We start from the raw sequence: 21,356 nt of genomic DNA on the forward strand, positions 1-21,356 counted from the left end.
AAAATTGAGACAGGAGGATCACAAGTTTGAAGCCAGTCTCATCAATTTAACAAGATCCTGTTTCAAAATAAAACAGGACGGGGGTGTAGCTTAGAAGTGGAATACCCCTGGATTCAAGCCCAATACCCCCTCTATAATTAATATGCATAATTGATATTACCTCACAAGTTTTTAAAAATGACTATGTCCTTTCTTTGAAATCTTAAACTATATGAATATGACATATTCAAAATTAAATAAATGAAATAAATTAAAAAGTTTGATATCCCGCTTATCAAAGCAATTTATGGGCTTACATTTTTGCACTACACTTTATTTTTCATCTTTCTAAAATATGTAAGATCATTCCCATTGTTGATTGAGGATGAACTCTTTTAACAGTTCAGCTGCAGTTGGAACACTGCGTCCTGGTTTTGTCTGGCTAAGTCTTCAAAGTGTCACAAGCTGCCAAACTCGGCTTTGGTGACAGGACTGGTTTCTTAGTGGAGTGGTTGTTGGCTGTTGTGGCTTCACACTCACCCCTAAATGCACTGCTTTGGGAAGGAGCTCGCACACTCATGCTGCATGGCCCATGCTTCTGCTTGTGTGTATGAGTGTGTGTGGTGTTTGTTTTTCAGAGAATCGAGTGTCACGCGAGTTGCTAACCTTGTTGGTAGTGACCGACTGTGTCTGACCACCGGTCCTCTTTCCAGGAGCATTCCAGCTGCCCTTCAGAATCCAGGTTCGCTGCCCGCCCTGCCAGTGCAGCAGCAGCAGCAGGCACCTCGCATTCCGCAGCCTCTCGCAGCCACTCTCTGGTCTCCAGCTTTACCGTGGAGAAGCGAGGATTTTACGAATCTCTTGCCAAGGTCAAGCCAGGGAACTTCAAGGTCCAGACTGTCTCTCCAAGAGAACCAGCTTCCAAAGTGACTGAACATGCTCTGCTAAAACCTCAAAGTACAAATGGCCCTCAGGAAAAAGATGGCGACCCAGTGGACCTGGATGACGCCAGCCTTCCAGTCAGTGACGTGTAGGAAGCGCGAGGGGCCTGCTGCCCCTCCTGCCCCTTGGTGTCTTTTCGTGAGGCTTCCCGCCAAAGAAGAGCACGGTGAAGTGGTTCCTAGCACCTGTGTTATGTTGCCTCTCAAATGCTCTCTGTGAGCTGGTAAACCAAGAGTCTAGGGAGCAGCCACCTAAATGTAATTTAAGAAAAAAGTCTCATTGTCTTGGTATCAACTGTTTGAAGCTTGTGTCTTTTCATTTGGGTGGTAAAAATGTATGTGTGGTATATATATTTTTCCTAGTGACTTTAACAGTTTAAATGTTTAACTACTTAAAATGTTAAAAATGCTTATTAATTATTTTGGTCATTTAAAAATGCTACTCTGGCTTCCTATTAAATGTTTGATATTTACACATTCTTATTGGTTAATATTATTGAATGAAATATTGCCAGACTAAGATTCCTAAATTCCTGGTGCCTGTGGTGCTGCAGAATTTATCCTGCAATGTGGACTCTTGAAATTACAACCATTTGTGATGCCCTGGATCTTGAGGAGAGTGGTAAGTTTTGCATAGAAGATCTGATTAGACCATTGGATGGTGGGTTTGTGCTGGGAGAGAGAAAAAAGAGGGGATTAGAATTCAGACACCTATGTCTGAGATATTTGTTTGAAAAGGCTGAGTCGGGACTTGGAGCTGTCAGTGCTAAAATCATTTAGTTGGAAGTTTTTGGAGAGATTTGAGTTTCTTATCAAAGTTTTATAAATAGCTCTGATTTATATATTTGGATCAATGAAAGCCCTCAAGTTTATATATAAAGAACACAACTGCCCTTCGTCATGAAATTGTTGTGGCCTCTACTTTTTTGGTCACTGATAACCTATTCAAGTGCCTGTGTTTTTTCATTTTGTTTAGGAATGTTTTGAGAATAACATGTTCAAAAGTCCTACATGATTGGCTTTAAACATTGGGATAAAATTAGTAGCATAGTTTAATGTGTTAAATAAGAAAGAATTTTATGTTAGAGATACCAGAATGCTGGTATTTTACTACCTGTGCAATATATATATATATATAAAGAAACAAATTTGAGTAAGCTTTTAATCATGATTAATACCACAAATAATACCACCTGTAAAGAATCCTTAGTTTCAGGTGTTGAAAGATAAAGAAGTTTGAGGAAGCACCATTTAGTGGTTCATTCTTAAACATTTGCTTTAAGAAAACAGTTTTGAATTTCACATGCTGCTATTTTTATATTTTACCATTTTACAGTACTGTTTTGCTTTGAATTCATACATATCACTGTTTCTCTTTTTTTCATTTTCTAAGATGATTTCTTGTAAGAGAGATAAAGATAGAAATTTTCTACTAGAGTGGCAGGTCCAGAGACTAAAGATATATTGTACCAAAATCATACCATATCAGTTAAAAAATCCAAACACATAGCATTGCGCCACTCAGACTTTTTTATTCATAAGCTAATGTTTTTAAAGTTAGACTTAGACTTTTCTCCTTTGCACCTACATCTGACAATGACAGAATGAAGTTTTAAGTAGTTACATTTTCTGCTGACATAGCCATGACGGTGGCTCTTGGAAGGAGAGTTCCTTTTTCACGAACACAACCTAAGAAGTCTGTGTAGACACTTTGCAATATTCAAGAGCCTAAGACTAATTCTCTTTGGTACAGCTTCCATGCTGCATGATCATTTTAGCATCTTTTGGTATTGGTAATTTGATATATTTCATGGTGGCAAAATACTAGCTCTATTTTGAGACTTTTATAGAATCACACTTGTTCAATAGCATAGGAAAATGTTCTTGTGATTGTCAGGGTCTCTAATATTTATCTCAATTCTTTTATAAGTCTATGGAAATTATTTAATTATTTTAAAACTTACACTTTTCTTGTAAATATGTCACATCTGAAGTGTCAAAAATTACTTTGAATATCTTAATGTTTGCTGCATTTTTTTCTGTGCACATAACATGTCTCCTTTCAGAGTGGGAATGTCTGCTCCGGATGTTTACCGTTACATCTTTTATCTTTATATGTCAAACTGGTTGACACTGTAATGACGAGAATAAACTGCTCAGAAGTCGTTGTCCCTCGCTCCTCGTTTGGTTTGGTGTCTCTCCCGTGAACGCGTTAGTAGAATAGTACAGAATGTTTTTGGTAAATTGACTTGAATTTACACATTTAAGGATGGTAATCATTTGGTAATTTTTGAAAGAGAACTTCAAATCTGTGAATTATTAAGATATAGCTGCTTGTGAAATTATACAAGGAAAGATGTAACTTTTTGGAAAAAAATGACTATTTTACTTAATTAAAAAACATCCTCAAAAACAAAATTAAATATGCCACCTGTGGAGCGTGTTTGAATCACGTGGGCAGCTTGGGCTGCTGGGCGGGTGGTGGACGTGTCCTGATGCAGGCTGAGCGCAGGGCCCTTCGTCCTCGGGGATGGGGTGCCCGCATACGAGACTCCACGGCACGAGCCGGAGGCTGCATCTTGCAAATGTTCCCTTTTTAGTAAATGTTCCTCGATTGCTATGGTGAACAGAGCGCGTCCAGCGTGTGGGGGAGAAGCTCACGTGCTCTGCACTAAGTGAAGGTGGGTATTAATATAGAATGGGCGTTACACCTTAGAAAACAGCACATACCTATGTCATGTTGTGATACGAATTCACGTGAAAGGCCACAGCGTTTGAGTCCTTATGTCTTCCTTTGCTCCCGTGTCCAGTTCATTCTCCAGTCCTGCTGCTTTCCCCTCTGGCTTCTTGCCCTGCCCCCGAGGTGCAGCACGAGCCACGCTGTACTGGCCCTGACTGTCTGGCTCCCCCGGTGCCACCTTCTTGTCATGGCTCATGCAGGGGTCAAAAGGGACATCTCGGTCTGTCTCACTTTCCACAAAAGCCGAGTGACTATCCAGTCCCTGCCGCAATGCCAGCTGAAAGAGATTGACCAGAGTTGGCGCTCTTGGCTTCTCGCTGCGCTTGAGACCCTCATGGGGATGGTGGTCAGGGCAGCGCACCAGGCCGGGAGCTCCTCCCCTACCAATCATGCCCACTTGGTCTGCTTTTCTCGCCAGCTCTCTCTCCTAAGGCCCCTTGCTCTCCTCCGTGCTGTCCTCATCATGGGCCCTCGTCGTGGTCTCCTTGTGAAAGCCCGTCCTTGGAACAGCAGCCTGACTACTGTCTGTGGTTTGGATTGGCTCCTACACGGGGCACAGGTGCCTGGAAGCAAGGCCTGCTTCACTGTTGAGTCAGTCTGTGGTTTCTGCTGCACCCTTGCTACTTTGTCTGCTACCCCTAAACATATAGCAGGTTCAGTACTTTCAAAAACATATCTGAAGCCGGGCGTGGTGGCGCATGCTTGTAATCCCCGCGCTTGGGAGGCTGAGACAGGAGGATCGTACAGGTTCGAAGCCAGCCTCAGCTACTGAGTGAGGCTCTCAGCAACTTAGTGAGACCCTGTTTCCAAATAAAATATAAAATAGGTCTGGGAGTATAGCCCAGAGGTAGAAAGCCTCTGGGATATACCCTCAGTTCCACCAAAATAAATAAATAAATAAAAACCATATCTGATATATTTGAATAGTTGATTCTGGTACTCTGTGAAGAGCTTTATTTCCAAGGCTTTATCTGGGTTTAGCAAAAGAGGCTTTAATTTTTTATTAGGTCCTACTTTTTTTATGTGTGTGGTACTGGGGTTCCTGGAAACCCTTCTACCTCTGGGCTACACTCCCAGACCTATTTTATACTTTTTTATTTTTGGAAACAGGGTCTCTTAAGCCAGCACGGCTGGCTTCTAACCTGCGCGATCCTCCTGTCTCCACCTCTCAAGCACGGGGATTACAAGCGTGCGCCACCACACCCGGCTTAGGTCCTACCTTTCAATTGTTTCTCTAGAAGATTAAAATTTTCTTACGGGCCATGGTAGTTCATACATATAGTCCCAGTACTTGAGAGGCTGAGACAGGAGGATTTCAGGTTCTAGATCTTCCTCAGCAGTGACTCAGCAATCGAGTGAGATTATTGTTCCAAAATAAAAAATAAAAAGGACTGAGGGAGGAGCTTGGAGATAGAACACCCCTGGATCCAGTCCCCAGTGACACACACACACACACACACACACACACACACACACACATGTACATATATATATTCATATCAAGGTGCCATTGTATCCATAGACCATGTTTGTTTTTCACGCCAGCCCTAGGAGACAGTTAACATCGCATTTCTCTAGGAGACCCCTCCTTGAAAGTGAGTGGTGTTCAGTCTCTGGGCCTCTCATTTTCTTTGGGTCCCACTAGTCTTGACTGATGCTTCTTGTGTTTCTGGAAATAAGTAGCTCTCTTTGTGGATAACAGTAGGTTTTCATTTTTTGTTTTTGTTTTTTTAATGCTGGGAATGGAACCTAGGGTCATTCAACCTCTGTCTATACTCTTAACATTTTAAATTTTGAGACAGTCTCACCAAGTTACCAAGGCTGACTGCAAACCTGCAATCTTTCTGTCTCAGCCTCCCAAATGCTGGGATTACGAAGTTGGGGATTTAGCTCAGTGCCAGAGCACTTGCCTAGCACGCGCAAAGCCCTCAGTCCTGTAAAAAACAATGGAACAAGTATAAAAAATACAAAGCCAAATACTGGGATTACAGACTGCACCACCACACCTAGCTGGGTCACACCTAGCTGGGTAACAGTAATTTTTTGTTTAAGGCTTAAAGTATCGCCTTTTGCTTCAAATGTTTTTTTTTTTTGCCTTAGTTTCTCTCATTGATCTACAGTGTGTGTGTGTGTGTGTGTGTGTGTGTGTGTGTGTGTGTGTGTGTGTTTGCTGGGATTGAACCCAGGGGCAGTCTACCTCTGAGCTATACCCTCAGACCTAGTTTACTTATTTTGAAGCAGATCTCACTGAATTGCTGAGAGCCTTTCTGAGTTGCCAAGGCTGATCACAAGCCTGTGGCCCTGTGTCTCAGCTTCCCTAGCGCATTACGGGAATTACAGGCGTGTGCCACCACCACACCTGACTCCAATGGCTGTTGTACATTGAATCCAGGACTGGGGCCTGGATTCAGCTACAGCTCTGCCATGTCTCACTTTAGGCAAGTGTGTACATTTTTTTTTTGTGGTGGGGGGGTCTTGGGATGGAACCCAGAGGCATCTGACCTCCAAGCTACACCCCCTGCCCAATTTTGTATTCTTTATTTTGAAACCGGGTCTCACTGTGTTGCGGAGGGCCTCAGTAGCTGATGCTGTCCGTGAACCGCGATCCTCCGGTCTCAGCCTCCCAATTGCTGGGATTACAAACGTGCGCCACCACGCCCGGCTTGTGTAAATATTTTGAAACTTTACTTTTTAGCTGGGGGGAGGTGGCATGCCTGTCATCTCAGTTACTTGGAGGCTGAGCCAGGAGGATCCCTGGTTCAAGGACAGTCTCAGCAAGTAGTGAGACTCACTACTTAAACCCAAAGTGAGAAGGATAAAACCTAAACTTTTTTGCTTCAGCCAAAGGGAGAGCCCTCGTCAGCTATTCTTTTACTTCCACTTGCAATTCCAGAGTTTTCTTTACATGGTTCTACTTTTCTCACAAAGTCTTATTTATAAAGCTTGGGCGAGGTGGAATCCCAGCTACTCTGCAGGCCGAGGCAGGAGTATCACTTTAGCCCAGGAGGCCAAGACCAGCCTGGATAACATGCTAAGACCCTGTCTTTTAAAAATAGGGAAAAAAAAGGAAAGAAAGAAAAAGGCCGAGTGTAGCGGCACACATTAATAATCCCAGTACTTAGGAGGCTGAGACAGGAGGATCACAGGTTTGTGGCCAGCCTCAGTAAGACTTTCAGCAAATTAGCAAGATCCCATTTCAAAATTAAATAAATAGAGCCGGGCGTGGTGGCGCACGCTTGTAATCCCAGCATTTGAGAGGCTGAGACAGGAGGATCGCAGTTCGCAGACAGCCTCAGATACTTAGTGAGGCCCTCTGCAATTTAGTGAGACCCTGTCTCAAAAATAAAGAATAAAAAGTAGGGCAGGTGGCGCAGCTCAGAGATTGAATGCCCCTGGGTTCCATCTCCAGACCTGCAAAAACCAAAAAAAAAAAAAAAAACTAATGTCAACACCAGCCCTTCCTTGAGTTTGGAAGGGTTTAGCAGTCCATAGAGGACATGATTGGATGGACACTTAATTAGATGTGTAGGTATTTTTCATTTGCTGCCTTCTGCAGGGATTCAAAATTGCTTTGTCCATTTTTAAATGATTTATAAAAGTTTTTTCAAACATCAAGTCAATATTTATATTGAGAATATTGCTAAACTGAGGTTAGCACTTAAAATTTTAGTTAATGCAATCTTCATAATCCATTCTTAGGACATTTAAAAGTGAATGGCACTGCCTGGCGTGGGTGCACATGCATGTAATCCCAGTACCTTGGGAGGCTGAGGCAGGAAGGTCGTAGGTTTGAGGCCAGCCTGGGCAACGTGGAGAGACCCTCGGTGACTTAGCAAGACCTTGTTTCATATTATAAAAAGGCCTGGGGTAGCTCAGAAGTAGGATGCCCCTGAATTCAATCCCCAGTACTCCCCTCCCCCCAAAAAAGGTTAATAATGTCTTACTATTGGATATTTATGTGACAATAGCGCCACCTTCTGGTTATATCATTGCTAAACAAAGTAATTTGGTGTCTCACCAAATAGAAATTAGACAGGGAGTTAGTTGCCTGAGGTAGCTTTGAAAGTAATTTCAAATTTAAGGCACCATTTACAAATGAATTCTTTTTTTTTTTTTTTTTTGAGGTACTGAGTATGGAACCCAGGGGCATTTGCCCTCCAAACTACACCCTCAGCCCTACTTTTTATTCTTTCTTTTGCAGCAGGGTCTCACTGAGTTGCAGAGGGCCTCACTGCGTAGCTGAGGCTGTCTGAGAAACGTGATCCTCCTGTCTCAGCCTCCCAAATCCTGGGATTACAAGTGTGTCCACCATGCCCGGCCTCATAATACAATATTTTAACCAATATATTGACACTGAAGCAGTCAAGATATGGAACAATTCCATCATCGCAAGGCTCCTGTATTGTGGACCTTTTTATAATCACATCCATCTGCCTGTGTGTGTGTGGTGGAGACTGGGGATGGAAGCCAGGGATGTTCTGTCTCCAGCTATGCCCTGAGCCCTATTTTCTTCTTTATTTGGAAACAGGGTCTCATTAAGTTGCTGAGGCTGGCTCACAAACCTGCGATCCTCCTGTCTCAGCCTCTGAAGTACTGGGATGACAAGCCTGCACCACCGCACCCGGCCTGTCTGCCGTTTTAGGGTTTGGGAACAGACTCAGTCACTTGTCCAAAGTCCTGGTAAGTTTAAAATGTCATCTTTTGATCCCCCTCTGGTGTTACTGCCTCAGAAGGAGTCTTGAAAACTCATCTGTGTTTACATTGTCCCCAGATTACTAAATGAGTTCAGTTTTCATTCCGCCTTATTTTTAGCACTTTTCAAAATCACAGTATTTCAACTGGCAGGTGTCTTCACACATCCCTTTAACTTTGGAGAATCAGTAACAGGTCAAAGTATTCTGATAGTAACCTCCCTGAGAAATCCCAAGCTCTGACATTTCACATATAACTAACAAAGTTATCAGAATAAGGTAAGTAAAACTACTAGATTAAAATACCAAATTCTTGCTTTGAAAATTGTTGTAGAGATTGGTTGTAAAGATAATCACTTGGTGTAGGCGAAGGGCGAGGTGTTTTTCCTTGTGAAAAAGTTTTTGACCTGTTGAAGGCGGTCAAATCTGTCTTTAATGTACAGCACACAGCATGTGTGGGGCCTAAGAGGATGCTGAAAATACACCAGGGAGTTTTCCACAAGAGGCATAAATGCAATATGTGATCAAAATCTAGAGTGGAAAACTGTGTGTCCAGAGGCTGAGAGGGTCAAAGAATCATGGTGTGGGTAAGAAGCAACGCGATGCCAAGGGCCTGAAGGAGGTCTCAGAAGAGAGAAGACACTTCTAAATAACAGCTATGTGGCCGGGCGTGGTGGCTCACAGGAGGCAGAGACAGGAGGATCGCGCAGGTTCGAAGCCAGCTGCACTGGCTTAAGAGACCTTGTTTCCAAATAAAAAAGTATAAAATAGGCCTGGGAGTGTAGCCCGGAGGTAGAAGGGCTTCCAGGAACCCCAGTACCACCAATAAATAAATAACAGCGGTGTGACATGACAGTAGGTGTGTAAATGTTGGCTAGGATAGCGAAGGGTCCAAACTGGCACAAAAGACTCATTCTCTCGACTCCCTCCAAACCCTGGTACTTGTGCTCACCAGTGTTCGTTCAGAGGCAGCGCGAGGGAGAGGCAGGGAATGTGGGGGACTGCCCAGGAGTCGCGGACTTGCCACGTCAAGCCTTCTGTGTGTGTGTGTGTGTCTGTGCCTTCGACATATGGAGACTGTTGACGGTACTTCCAAGTCGGGGCCTTTGGCCCTCGAGATATGGGTTCTTGGTGACTTTCACATCACGCTCATCACCTTGTCTTCCTCCCTTCATTTGCCTGTTTGTGTTCTAACTGAAGGACCTTACAGTGGGTCAGATGTGGCGCCCGAGAGAACCAGGCCAGGCCACATCGTCGTCGGATTTTGTTGTTCTGACCAAAATTCCTTACAAGGACAACTTAGAGAAAGAAGGTTATTTTAGAGCTCATGATTCCAGAAGTTTCCGGGCCAGTCCATGGTCAGCTAGCTCCAAGCAGAGACCACAGTAGCAGAAGTTTAGGGCATGAGCCGGGCGTGGGGGCGCACGCTTGTAATCCCAGCATCTGGGAGGTTGAGACAGAAAGATCGCAGGTTCGCAGACAGCCTCAGCTATTAAGTGAGGCCCTTTGCAACTCAATGAGACCCTGTTTCAAAGTAAAGGATAAAAAAAATAGGGTTGGGGATGTAGCTCGGAGGTAGAGTGCCCCTGGGTTCCATCCCCAGTACTGGAAAAAAAAATTTTTTTTTTAGGGCATGTAGGGAGAGAAAGGGTGGGGCTGGGCTCAAGGCGTTGGGGAGGGGCAGGGACGACAGGGAGGGGTCCATCCCCTCCGGCTATGTCCGGCCTCTGAGCCTGGCTGCATTTCTAACATAGGAGGTTTGGGGGGATATTTTAAAACCAAGCTGAACATTCCACCTCTGGCCCCCAGAAGCTGGTGCCCACCTTACAACTGTAAGATACAATTAGTCCATCTTCAAGAGTTCCCATAGTCAGAGTCAGTGCCTGCACTGAGACGTAAGGCAACTTTTAACTGTGAACCCCTGTAAAAAATAAAAGACAAGGCACATGCTTCCAGCATAGACTGGCACAGAGTAAACAAGTACATTCAAAAAAGGGAGGAGTAGGGCCCAGACTGGGACCAAAACAAAGCCATCAGGGTGGACAAAGCCGTCAGGGTGGACGTTGAGTCCTGAAGCTGCGCGTCTGGCATCTCGGGCACACGCGCTCCAGGGCCGCAGCCCTGCTGCTCGCACCTGGTGTCGCTGCCCTCTTAGCCTGGCCGCTGCCTGCAGATCACAGCTTTCCTCAGCCACCTTCCATGGTCCTGGCATCTCTACTCTGGGAGTCTCCACTGCGACTTCAGCTTCACCTCACAGCTTCACGAATCGCCCCCTCAGAGCTTCCCACAGGGATTCCGAACCCGCTACACCTCGCCTGGCCCCAGGCTTTCCTCTGAAATCTGGGGGAAGCCTCCATAACCCCTAAACTCCAGCATCCTGCACTCCTGGGGGACCAGCGCCATGTGGGTGATGCCAAGGTCTGCCGTTAACTCAAGCAGCAGCAGGGCCCTCTGGACAGCACTGTGTTGGCCTTGAGTGTCTAGGAGCTGAGCATGGTGCCCAGTCTGTCCTGTCAAACTGACCTCTTTCAAACAAGTTTCTGTGGTGGTGCCTTTGGGCCTGCAATGGGCAGGGTCTTGCTAATTTCTGTTCACCTCTTTTCAGCAATGACACCTTTCTTTTCTCTTTTTTTTTTTTTTTTTTGCAGTACTGGGGGTGAACCCCAAAGGCTTTCTACCTCCGGGCTATACTCCCAGACCTATTTTATACTTTTTTACTTGGAAACAGGATCTCACTAAGTTGCTGAGAGCCTCACTAAGTAGCAGAGGCTGGCTTCGAACCTGTGTGACCCTCCCGTCTCAGCCTCCCAAGCGCGGGGATTACAAGCGTGCGCCACCACGCCCGACACAATGAAACCTTTCTTAGCCCCAATTTTACACATACTTTTCTGGCAAAACTTGAAAATTTTAAAAATCTTTCTGTTGCCGGGCGTGGTGACGCACGCTTGTAATCCCAGCATTCGGGAGGCTGAATCCTGGAGGATCGCGGTTCGCGGACAGCCTCAGCTATTTAGTGAGGCCCTCTGCAACTCAGTGAGACCCAGTTTCAAAATAAAGAATAAAAAATAGGGCAGGGGGTGTAGCCCGGAGGTCAAATGCCCTTGGGTTCCATCCCCAGACCCGCAAAAAAAAAAAAAAAAAAAAAAAAAAAATCTGCTTTCTGCTCCTGGTTTCCACAGTAAGGTTGGATATAAGCCAAGGACAGTAATCATGCCACTGTCTGCTCTCTGCTTTGACATTTTCTCTGCTGTATCAATTACTCCATCGCTTTAAATTCAGTGTTACAGAGTCTCGGGACCTGGGCAGAAGACAGACCTGTTCCCTTGGAAAGATGTTTTTCTTACTTCCTCCTCCCCTTCCAAACTTTCCCTAATCTCCTCCTCCCCATCTTTAGCAGCCTCTCTTACAAAGTGTTCTGAATTCCAAAGCAAGCTCTGTCAGGCCTCTCTCCTTTGGGAAGGTAGCCAGTCTATCTGAAAAGCACACGCAGATGCTGGCCCCTGGCGGGGGATTTGTTGATGTGATAAAGAGGCTGCCAGGAGTGGCACGGCTTGTGTTTACAAGAGGGCACCCTCCTGGGTTTCCTGCCTTCTGCTCCCTGTGCCCCCTTTTCCTCTCACAGAAGCTGCTTCTGTGTCTCTTCCTCTCCCCCTAAGATTAGAGCTTTGGTGTAGAAATGGTTTCCTCTTCCCCGAGGCTGGCTTTGAATAAACCTCCTTCCTTCTCCAGCTTCTCTCTGCCAGTGCAGTAGGACCCTGGTTCCCACAACAGTGTTATACATGATACATGAGAAAACGTGCTTACTACGCCCTTACTACATACAAACACATATTACCGCTGAGCTTCCTGCCAGTGGAGAAGAGAAACTCTGGACTTTGCAATAGTCTTTGTTGTTTGGTAAAATGAAAAAAAAAAAAAAAACCAAAATACTTTCAGCTAGAGAGACTTCTGGGCATTAAATGTTCAGCAACTTGTCAGGTGGGGTGAGCTACATGTGACCTTGGGACCAATACCCTTGACAATTTTTGTAGAAGGTGATGAGGTGTGTGTGTGTGTGTGTGTGTGTGTGTGTGTGTGTGTGTCACACTGGGGATCAAACCCAGGGCATTCTAACTCTGAGTTACATTCCTAGCCCAATTTTTTTTTTAAATAGGGTCTTACTTGGTTAATGAGAGTCTCACTATTTGCTGAGGCTGTCCTTGAACCTGCGATCCTCCCAAGAATGGAGATTATAAAGGTGCGCCATCATACTGGGCTGAAGTTGATGGGCTCGTCATTAGGACCAAGGACAGCCATGGAGTGCAGTGCCATGGGAGTGAGTTCCCTCCGGCTCGGCCAGTCTTTGCCTTCCTCTGTTCATCTGCAAACTCCCATTGCTCCTTGGCCAAGCATGCCAGGTCACCCTCTTCAGGGCCTTCCCTGACCAGTCCCTTCATGTGGGGCTCTACACTCCCTCGAGCATACGGCCACTGTGACCATTACTGTAGTATTCTTTTCTTCTTTTGCAAGAATTGGAATTTCTCCAGATAAGAATCTTAATTTTGTTTTAAAAGGAAGGATCTGGCCAGAGGATTGGGGATCTACATTAAAAGGTGTCTGATAACCTCCACCAGCGCGCGCGTGTGTGTGTGTGTGTGTGTGTGTGTGTGTGTGTGTGTGTGTGTTACTGAGAATTGAACCTAGGGGCATTCTACCTCCAAGCTATGCCCCCAGCTTTTATTTTTTGTTCTGAAACAAGGTGTCACTAGGTTTTTTAAGTCTCAGTCTTTGTTGAGGCTGTCCTTACACTTGCGATCTTCCTGTCTCAGCCTCCCAAGCGCTGGGGTCACAGGTGTGTGCCACACGCCTTGCTCACCAGCACCTTTTCACAAGGATTTGGCTGGGCTGTGTTCACATCATCGTGGGGTGGCAGCTCACTGAACAGCTCCTGGGTTAGCTGCACATCTTGCGTTTATTTACTTTGTAAAGCTGCATTCCTAATTTAGTATGAAAGAGTAGACACCAAAACCCTGCTGACCTATCAATATACCTACGGGTATACTCACACACACAAAAGAAATTAAAATAAAAATAAGGTCAGGTTCTCCTTGTCTTTATGTCTCCTTCCTACCTACTTATTCCTCCTATCATGCCTCAGTTGTTAAATGGTAACATTATTAAAAATTAAATTATAGCCGGGAGTGGTGGCGCACGCTTGTAATCCCTGCGCTTGGGAGGCAGAGACAGGAGGATCGCGCTGGTTCGAAGCCAGCCTTGCTGGCTTAACAGACCCTGTTTCCAAAAAAATATATATATATACATATATATATGAAATAGGTCTTGGAATGTAGCCTGGAGGTAGAAGGGCTTCCAGGAACCCCACTACCACCAAAAAAAAAAAAAAAAAAAAAAAATTAAATTACATCAGCTTACAATCAGCTTATATTATACAATAAGAAAAGGTAATAAATACGCAAATCTATCACTTCCTATTTTATTACATTTATTATTTTATTTATTCTTATTATTCAAAGCTCTTTGCATCTCTTTTATTCTTTCTCTCTTTCTTTCTTTCCTTTTTATTTATTTTATTTTTGCGATAGGACCCCAGGGCATTCTACCTTTGAGCTACACCTCAGCCCTATTTTTTATTCTTTATTTGAAACAGGGTCTCACTAAGTTGCTGAGAACCTCACTCAGTAGCTGTGGCTGGCTTCAGACCTGTGCGATCCTCCTGTCTCAGCCTCCCAAGCGCGGCGATTACAAGCATGCACCACCACGCCCGGCCTAAAGATCATTTTTTGATTGCAAGTTGTCCAAAAATAGAGAGGGCCTGGATTTAACAAATGTTGTATATTATTATTTATTCATCATGTGCTACCTATCCCTCATTCCCTCATGTTATTAACACTTATAATAATCTTTTTGTCCGCAGAGAGCTGGTTGGTAAACATGTGCCGCACAACACTGCTTGCTTCGAGTGTTGTGTAACTTAGGGAGTGCGGAGAGAGGTTTCCTGTGCTGTGTCACCTGGTGGCAGGGAGGGAGGCAGCTGGCTGGGCCTGCCGCAGAGAGCAGAGCATTCCTGCCAGTGACTGTGCCTGGAATATCCCGGGAATCACCAGGTGTAACTCTAAAGACCTTGAGGGCCCAGGGTCTTAGCCCGGAGGTGCTCTGTGCTGGCGCACTGGTGTGTCTACTGAGAAGTTGCAGAGTTTCAGATATACGTTTCCCATCTAGAAATATATTATTGTACATCTTTCCACTTGGCCAAGTCTTTAAATCCCTTAGTAATTGTAGTTCTAGAACTCTTAAAAACTTTAAAGTACATTTCCAGGTTTTCTTTTTATGTTTCTAGCCAGGTGTGATGGCACATACCTGTAATTTTAGTTCTTAGGAGGCTGAGACAGGAGGCTCATAGGTTGAAGGCAGCCTCAACAACTTAGTGAGACCCTGTTTCAAAATTAAAAAAAAAAATTAAGGGGCTGGGGGTGTAGCTCGGAGGTAGAACGTGCCTCGGTTCAATTCCTAGCACTGTAAAATTTTTTTTGTTCTTTATTTATATTTTACTGTATGTAACATTTTTTGTTCAACTGGATGGTGTATTTTTTGTTGTTATTTTTATTGCTGATCTATAGGAAGCTAATGCTTATATAAGTTAATTTTAAACTAGCTTCCACACTGGATAACTAGTATGTCTTAGTTGATTCCTCTTGTGTTTAAAATATATGAATATAATTGAAACAAGGTCTGCTGAGGCTGGCTTTGAACCTGTGGTCTTCCTGTCTCAGCCTCCCAAATACTGGAATTACAGGTGCATTACCACCACACCTGGCCCCTTTCTGGATTTTTTCTGTGGTCTCTGTTGTCTAGTCTACAGATATCTCTGTAGGTCTCAAGGTATTTATCAAAAGTGAATGAGTAGCCAGGTGTGGTAGCACATGCTTGTAATCCCCGCGCTTGGGAGGTGGAGACAGGATGATTGCACAGTTTAAGAGACCCTGTTTAAAAAAAAAAAAAAAAAAAAAAAAATATATATATATATATATATATATATATACACATACATACATATATATATTTGTGTGTTTGGGAGTGTAGCCCGGAGGTAGAAGGGTTTTCAGGAACCCCAATACCACCAAAAAAAAATATTAATGAGTAAAGATACTTAAATTTCCCAGAAACTTGGGAGTGACAGGCCTGGTTTAGGGGGTGAGGAGCTTTATTATAAGGCTCTCATAGTTAGGCTCTCTAGTTCCCCTCCTTCTTTTATGTCTCCTTTTTGCCTATTTCTTTTATCCTATCTCTGTAGCCTTTATAGAAAATGATCTTTTTACCTTCTTCCCAACTTTTTTTGGGAATTGGGGAGCTCAGGGGTGTTCTACCTCTGAGCTATACCCCCAGACATATTTTATTTTTTAGTTTGAAACAGGATCTCACTAAGTTGCAGAGGGCTGAACTAAGCTGCTGAGGCTGGTATCAAACCTGTAATTCTTCTGTCTCGGCCTCCCAAGTATTGGGATTACAAGTGTGCGCCATCACATCTGGCTTGGAAGTTTTTAATTTTATTATCGACTTCTTAGAAACTTATAAGAGGACATGAAAAATTATATTAAGCCGGGCATTGTAGTACACGCCTGTAATCCCAGTACTTGGGAGGCTGAGACAGGACGGTTGCAGGTTCAAGAACAGCCTCAGCAACTTAGTGAGACCCAGTTTCAAAATAAAAAATAAAGTAGGGCTGGGGATGGAGCTCAGAGGTAGAATACTGCTGTATTCAATCCCCAGTATGACAAGAGAAAAATTATATTAATACATATTATAATAGTATGCCATTTTATTCTATTCATATATAGAGACTGTGGGGGGACACTGAGAACTGAATATTCTGAGCAGGGGTTCTACCTCCAAGCTACATTCTTAGCCTTGTCTTTTTCTTTTTTTCTTTTCTTTTTCTTTTCTTTTTCTTTTTTTTTTTTTTTTTTTGGTGGTGCTGGAGGTAGAACCCAGAGGCTTTCTACCTTGGGGCTATACTCCCAGACCCATTTTATATTTTATTTGGAAACAGGGTCTCACTAGGTTGCTGAGAGCCTCACTAAGTAGCTGAGGCTGGTTTCACACCTGTGCGATCCTCCTGTCTCAGCCTCCCAAGCGCGGGGATTACAAGCCTGCGCCACCACGCCCGGCATAACCTTGTCTTTTTCTTTGAAGCAGGGTCTCACTAAGTTAGAAAACACCTCGCTAAGTAGCTGAGGCTGGCTTGGAACCTGCGCTCCTCCTGTCTCAGCCTCCCAAGCGCGGGGATTACAAGCGTGCGCCACCACGCCCAGTGATGTCCTAGCTTTGAATGGACTTGTGTGTATTTTCTTAGTAGTTACAGTGTCTGTACCCACGTATGATTTGGGTTTGCGCTCTTCTTCTGCAGGTGAAGAGGAAGGCTGGCCTGGACAAGTTTTACGAGTGCGCCGGACTTGTTTTTTAGGAGGAATTGGAAATTTTATTTCTCATCCTTGATGCCAGTTGAAAGAACGTGAAACTGTCTGTTCACTTGCAGTGTCAGAGTTCAACCACAAAAACATTTGGCTCCAAGCATTTTTTCGGAGGATGTTCTTATTTGATTGTTTTTAATTATTTATTTTTCTTTATAAGATACTGTATCAGTTTAATGATTTTTTGGTCAGTATCGACAATTTGTTATTTGTGAAAAATTAATATCACTTTTTGTTGTTGTTTTGGCATTGGAGATTGAACTCGGGGCATTCTACCTTGGAGTTACACCTTTATCCTTATTTTATTTTTTTGTTTTGAAACAGGGTCTCACTGGGGGGTTAAGAGTCTCACTATGCTGCTGAGGCTGGCCTCGGAATCTGCAATCCTCCGGTCTCAGCCTCCCAAGTACTAGGATTACAGGCATGTGCCACCACTGCTCTCTCCTCTAGAGGATTCAGATCATCCTCTAGCCAACAAGGCCTCAGGACATCTAAGATACCAGATCTGTCCTTCCCCTGCATAAACACCTCTGGAAGTTTCTGTTGTAGAAACGGTCTCAAGGTCTGTTAAGGCCCCGCATGACCAGGTTACTTATCTACAAGGCCTTTCAGGCTTGTCCTTTGGTGACCTTGTCCTTGTTTGGAGCAACCAGAGGGCCCCAAGGAAGAGGAGCCAGAATGTACATGCTGAAAATGGGGTCTTATTCTGATTCTGGAAACAGCTTTGTGACAGTTTTAATGGCGCCTTAATTGTTCTGGGAGTTTTGCTGACAGAACACAGCTTGGCTATCAGCTGATTCTTGACCTTAAGCTTCAAAGTAGAACAGACAGTAAGGCATGCCACAAAATGTCTGTGGTTGTGCCCAGCCAGTGTCTGTCCTAGCAGAACGCATGCTGTGCTTGAGGACGGCAGTCTGCAGTGCTCCAGCCGGCGAGGCCGACCTTCCGCACACTCTACTTCGAGGCTACTCGGGAGTGTGCATCTCAGAGGTTGGTAACACAAAGGCTTATTGTCCTTGATGTCGGAGTCCCTGGTGGGCCCGCCGTGACTCTGGCCTTTGTCACTTTCACGCTGGGACCAGAGCACACTGAACACCTCTATCTGGAAGGCATGCTGGCCAACAGTCTTTTTTTTTTTTTTTTTTTTGCAGTACTGGGGGATGTAACCCAGGAGCATTCTACCTCCGAGCTACACCCACAACCCATTTTATATTCTTTCTTTTGAAACAGGGTCTCGCTGAGTTGCAAAGGGCCTCACTAAGTAGCTGAGGCTGTCTGTGAAAGGTGATCCTCCGGTCTCAGCCTCCTGAATGCTGAATGCTGGGATTACAAGCGTGCCCACCACGCCCAGCAACAGTCACTCTTAAAGCTGCTCCGAGGGGTCACAGGCTACTAAAGGGCACGTGTCATCTCCCAGCGAAGACGCCATAGTCAAGCTGACAGCGAAGGATTAAGGGGAATATTTGTTTGAATCACGTGCGGGTGGCATTTTATGAAGTCAAATGTGATCAAATAATCTCAGGTGCACACAATGTCATGGGAGCATCCTGTCGTGGGAGAAGAAACGATTCTGAGAAGGGTCAGAGGAGGTCTCAGGGAGACGGGAAGGGGCTGATGGGTTGAGGGGACTCAGCTCAGGACGCACAGGGCCCTCGGCTTACGCGATGTGAGAGAGAGAGCTTCCACACACTCAAGACAGAGGTGCAGACAGAAGTTCATTCAGGAAAGCAAGGAGGGCACATTGACGACGCATGTTGGCGATCTCCAGAGAGAGAGGCAGGGAGTGCGAGGGGGGAGGGGAGGATGTGGGGAGGGGGAGGGGGAGGGAAAGAGGGAGGGGAGGAGGGGGAGGAGGGGAGGAGGGGGGGAAGAGGAGAGTGGGAGGGGCACTTCGGTCTCTTTTTTAAAGGAAACTTGGTGAAGGGTGGGTGCGGGAAGGTATGTGACCTCTGGGGATCGCAGGACGGTTTATGGTGATGTGGTCATTTCCTGAGTCCCTGTTAATGATCTCTGTTGTGTGAGCAATAGATAAGGCACCTGAGCCAGGCGTGGTGGTGCACACTTGTAATCCCAGCACTTGGGAGCCTGAGACAGGAGGATCACAGGTTGGCAGCCCGCCTCAGCCATTTATAGCGAGGCCCTCTGCAACTTAGTGAGACCCTCTTTCAAAAATTAAAATAAAATAGGTCTGAGAGTGCCGCTCCGGGGGAGAATACCCCTGGGTTCAATCGCAGAACCCAATATTACATAAAATAAGATAAGCTGGAAAGTTTCCTACCTTGGGTTTCTCAATCTCTCACTATCTCTCTAGCTTAAACTATTTATTGGAAGGTCAATCAATAGTACACAGAGTACTTATCCTAAGTGAGTGAATTTCTTGGATAACTTTAAGATTTATAGATTCCCAGGAATTTGGTAAATTTCCCAGGAATTAGGCCTGGGGGAGAAACTGGCTTAGGGAGTAATAGCCCTGGACAAATAGGCAGAACTTCTGAATTAAAATTTTATTTCCAACCAGGTATAGTGGCACCTCTAATCCAGTACTTGGGAGGCCCAGACAGGAGGATCGCAGGTTCCTGGAAAGCCTTAGCAATTAGTGAAACGCTCATCAAGTTAGTGAGACCCTGTTTCAAAATAAACACAAAATGGGCTGGGGGTGTAACTCGGAGGTAGAATATCCCTGGGTTCAACCCCCAGTACCACATACATTAAAATTTTTTTCCATTTGAGTAGGTGGCACATGCCTGTAATCCCAGTATTTGGAGGGATGAGGCAGAAGGATCACAGGTTCAAAGCCAGCCCCAGCAACTTAGCGAGACCCTGTCTCCAAAAAGAGGGGATGCTGGGTATCTCAGTGCTTCTGGGTACAGCATCAGTAGCATATAAGACGTTCCCTTTAAATTCAGATGAGAATACACAGAAAGTTTTAATCTTCACATCTTGCTTTTCACTCGACATAGCCACATACAATAAATCTCTTCATGTGTAGAGATGGTTAATAAAAGCCCAGGGTGTCACGTAAACCTTTTTGTTGGATTTGGGGGCCATTGCTTTTGAATTCCACCTTCAAGACTCATGTTTTAATAAGTTCACTTAAATGTGTGGAGTTAGCTGGGCGTCTTGGTGGACACCTGCAATCCCAGTACTTGGGCGGCTGAGACAGCAGGTTTGCAGGTTTGAGGCCAGCCTCCGCAATTTAGATAGACTTCAAAATAAAAAAAAAAAAAAAATTGAAAGGGCTGGGAGGTATAGCTCGGAGGTAGAATACCCCCGGATTCAATCCCAGTACCAGTAAAATAAGATGTGCGGAGTCCTTGGGAAACAGGATGTCTCCTCTTACTGGGGTCTCGTCCAGTGGATTTCAACAAAGGAAGTTCAAGGACTAATTAAGTGTGCAGAAATGTGAAAGTTTATTTAAGTCAAGGAAAGATAGAAGACAAAAACGGCTCCCCACATGGGGGGCCTGAAAGAGCGTAACCACTGATGCCCGTGGGAGGGGCTTTGATCCCTTGTTTTTTGGTGGTACTGGGGTTCCTGGAAGCCCTTCTACCTCTGGGCTACACTCCCAGACCTATTTTTACATTTTTATTTGGAAACAGGGTCTCCTAAGCCAGCGCGCGCGGCTGGCTTCGAACCTGCGCGATCCTCCTGTCTCTGCCTCCCAAGCGCGGGGATTACAAGCGTGCGCCACCACGCCCGGCTTGTCTTTTAATTTTTGATGAACATTATTTATTTATTTAATAAGGTACTGGGGGTTGAACTCAGTGGCATTCTACCTCTGAGATATACACCCATCCCTTTTTAAATTTTTTGTTTTGTTTTGAAACAGGGTCTCACTAGGGTGCTGACAGTCTCGCTAAATTGCTGAGGCTGCTCTTGAACTTGCAATCCTGTCTCAGCCTACCAAGTATTGGGGTTAGAGGTGTGTGCTACCACGTCCAGCTAATTCTTCATTTTATTTTATTTGATTCTATTTGATTGTGGTACTGGGGATTGAACCTAGGGGAATTTTCTACCTCTGAGCTCTACCCTCAGCCTTACTTTATTTCTTATTTTGAAACAGGGCCTCACTAATTTGCGGAGGCTGCCCTTGAACTGTGATTCTCCTGTCTCAGCCTCCCAACTGTGGGGACCACAGGAGTGTGTCACATGCCGAAATCACCTTCATTTTTAAATGTCTTCAGAAGCTGGATATAGTGGCACACACCTGTATCCCAGTACTTGGGAGGCCGAGACAGGAGGTTGGTATGTTCCAGGGCAGCCTCAGCAGCTTAGGGGAACTCTGTTTCAAAATAAAATATAAAAAGGGCTAGGGATATAGCTCGGAGGTTAAATGTCCCTTGGTTCCATCCCCAGCACAAAACCAAACCAAATTCATATCAACAAAAAGAAAACAGCTGTCCATGTGCGAGGTTTGGGAAGAGCCCTTGTCTTGGCCAGTGCTGGGTGCTCGGTGCAAGCTTGCTGAGTGGGTGGGGGCGTGGGTGGAGCGAGGAGCAGCCCAGGTGCTGGCTCAGAGGCTCACGGGTGGAGCTCG

General features: G+C 45.0%; 1 protein-coding gene across 11 annotated transcripts in view; it reads left to right on the forward strand.

Moving 5' to 3' along the window:
* The window catches only part of PLEKHA1 (pleckstrin homology domain containing A1), a gene marked incomplete at both ends in the record, with an annotated part of 55,741 nt that extends 54,728 nt beyond the window's left edge, over positions 1-1,013 (forward strand). For 7 of the 11 annotated variants that reach the window (XM_080694302.1, XM_080694300.1, XM_080694304.1 and 4 more), the window contains one exon: positions 693-909. In XM_080694302.1, the coding sequence (XP_080550428.1) occupies positions 693-909 (217 nt within the window). Of the gene's footprint in view, positions 1-692 lie in introns of all 11 variants that reach the window. The other 4 variants (XM_080694296.1, XM_080694301.1, XM_080694307.1 and 1 more) reach the window with 1 other exon arrangement.
* Between the last annotated feature and the right edge of the window lie 20,343 nt (positions 1,014-21,356).

This window comes from Muscardinus avellanarius (assembly GCF_963383645.1).
Source record: "Muscardinus avellanarius genome assembly, chromosome: 4".
Taxonomy (NCBI): Eukaryota; Metazoa; Chordata; class Mammalia; order Rodentia; family Gliridae; genus Muscardinus; species Muscardinus avellanarius.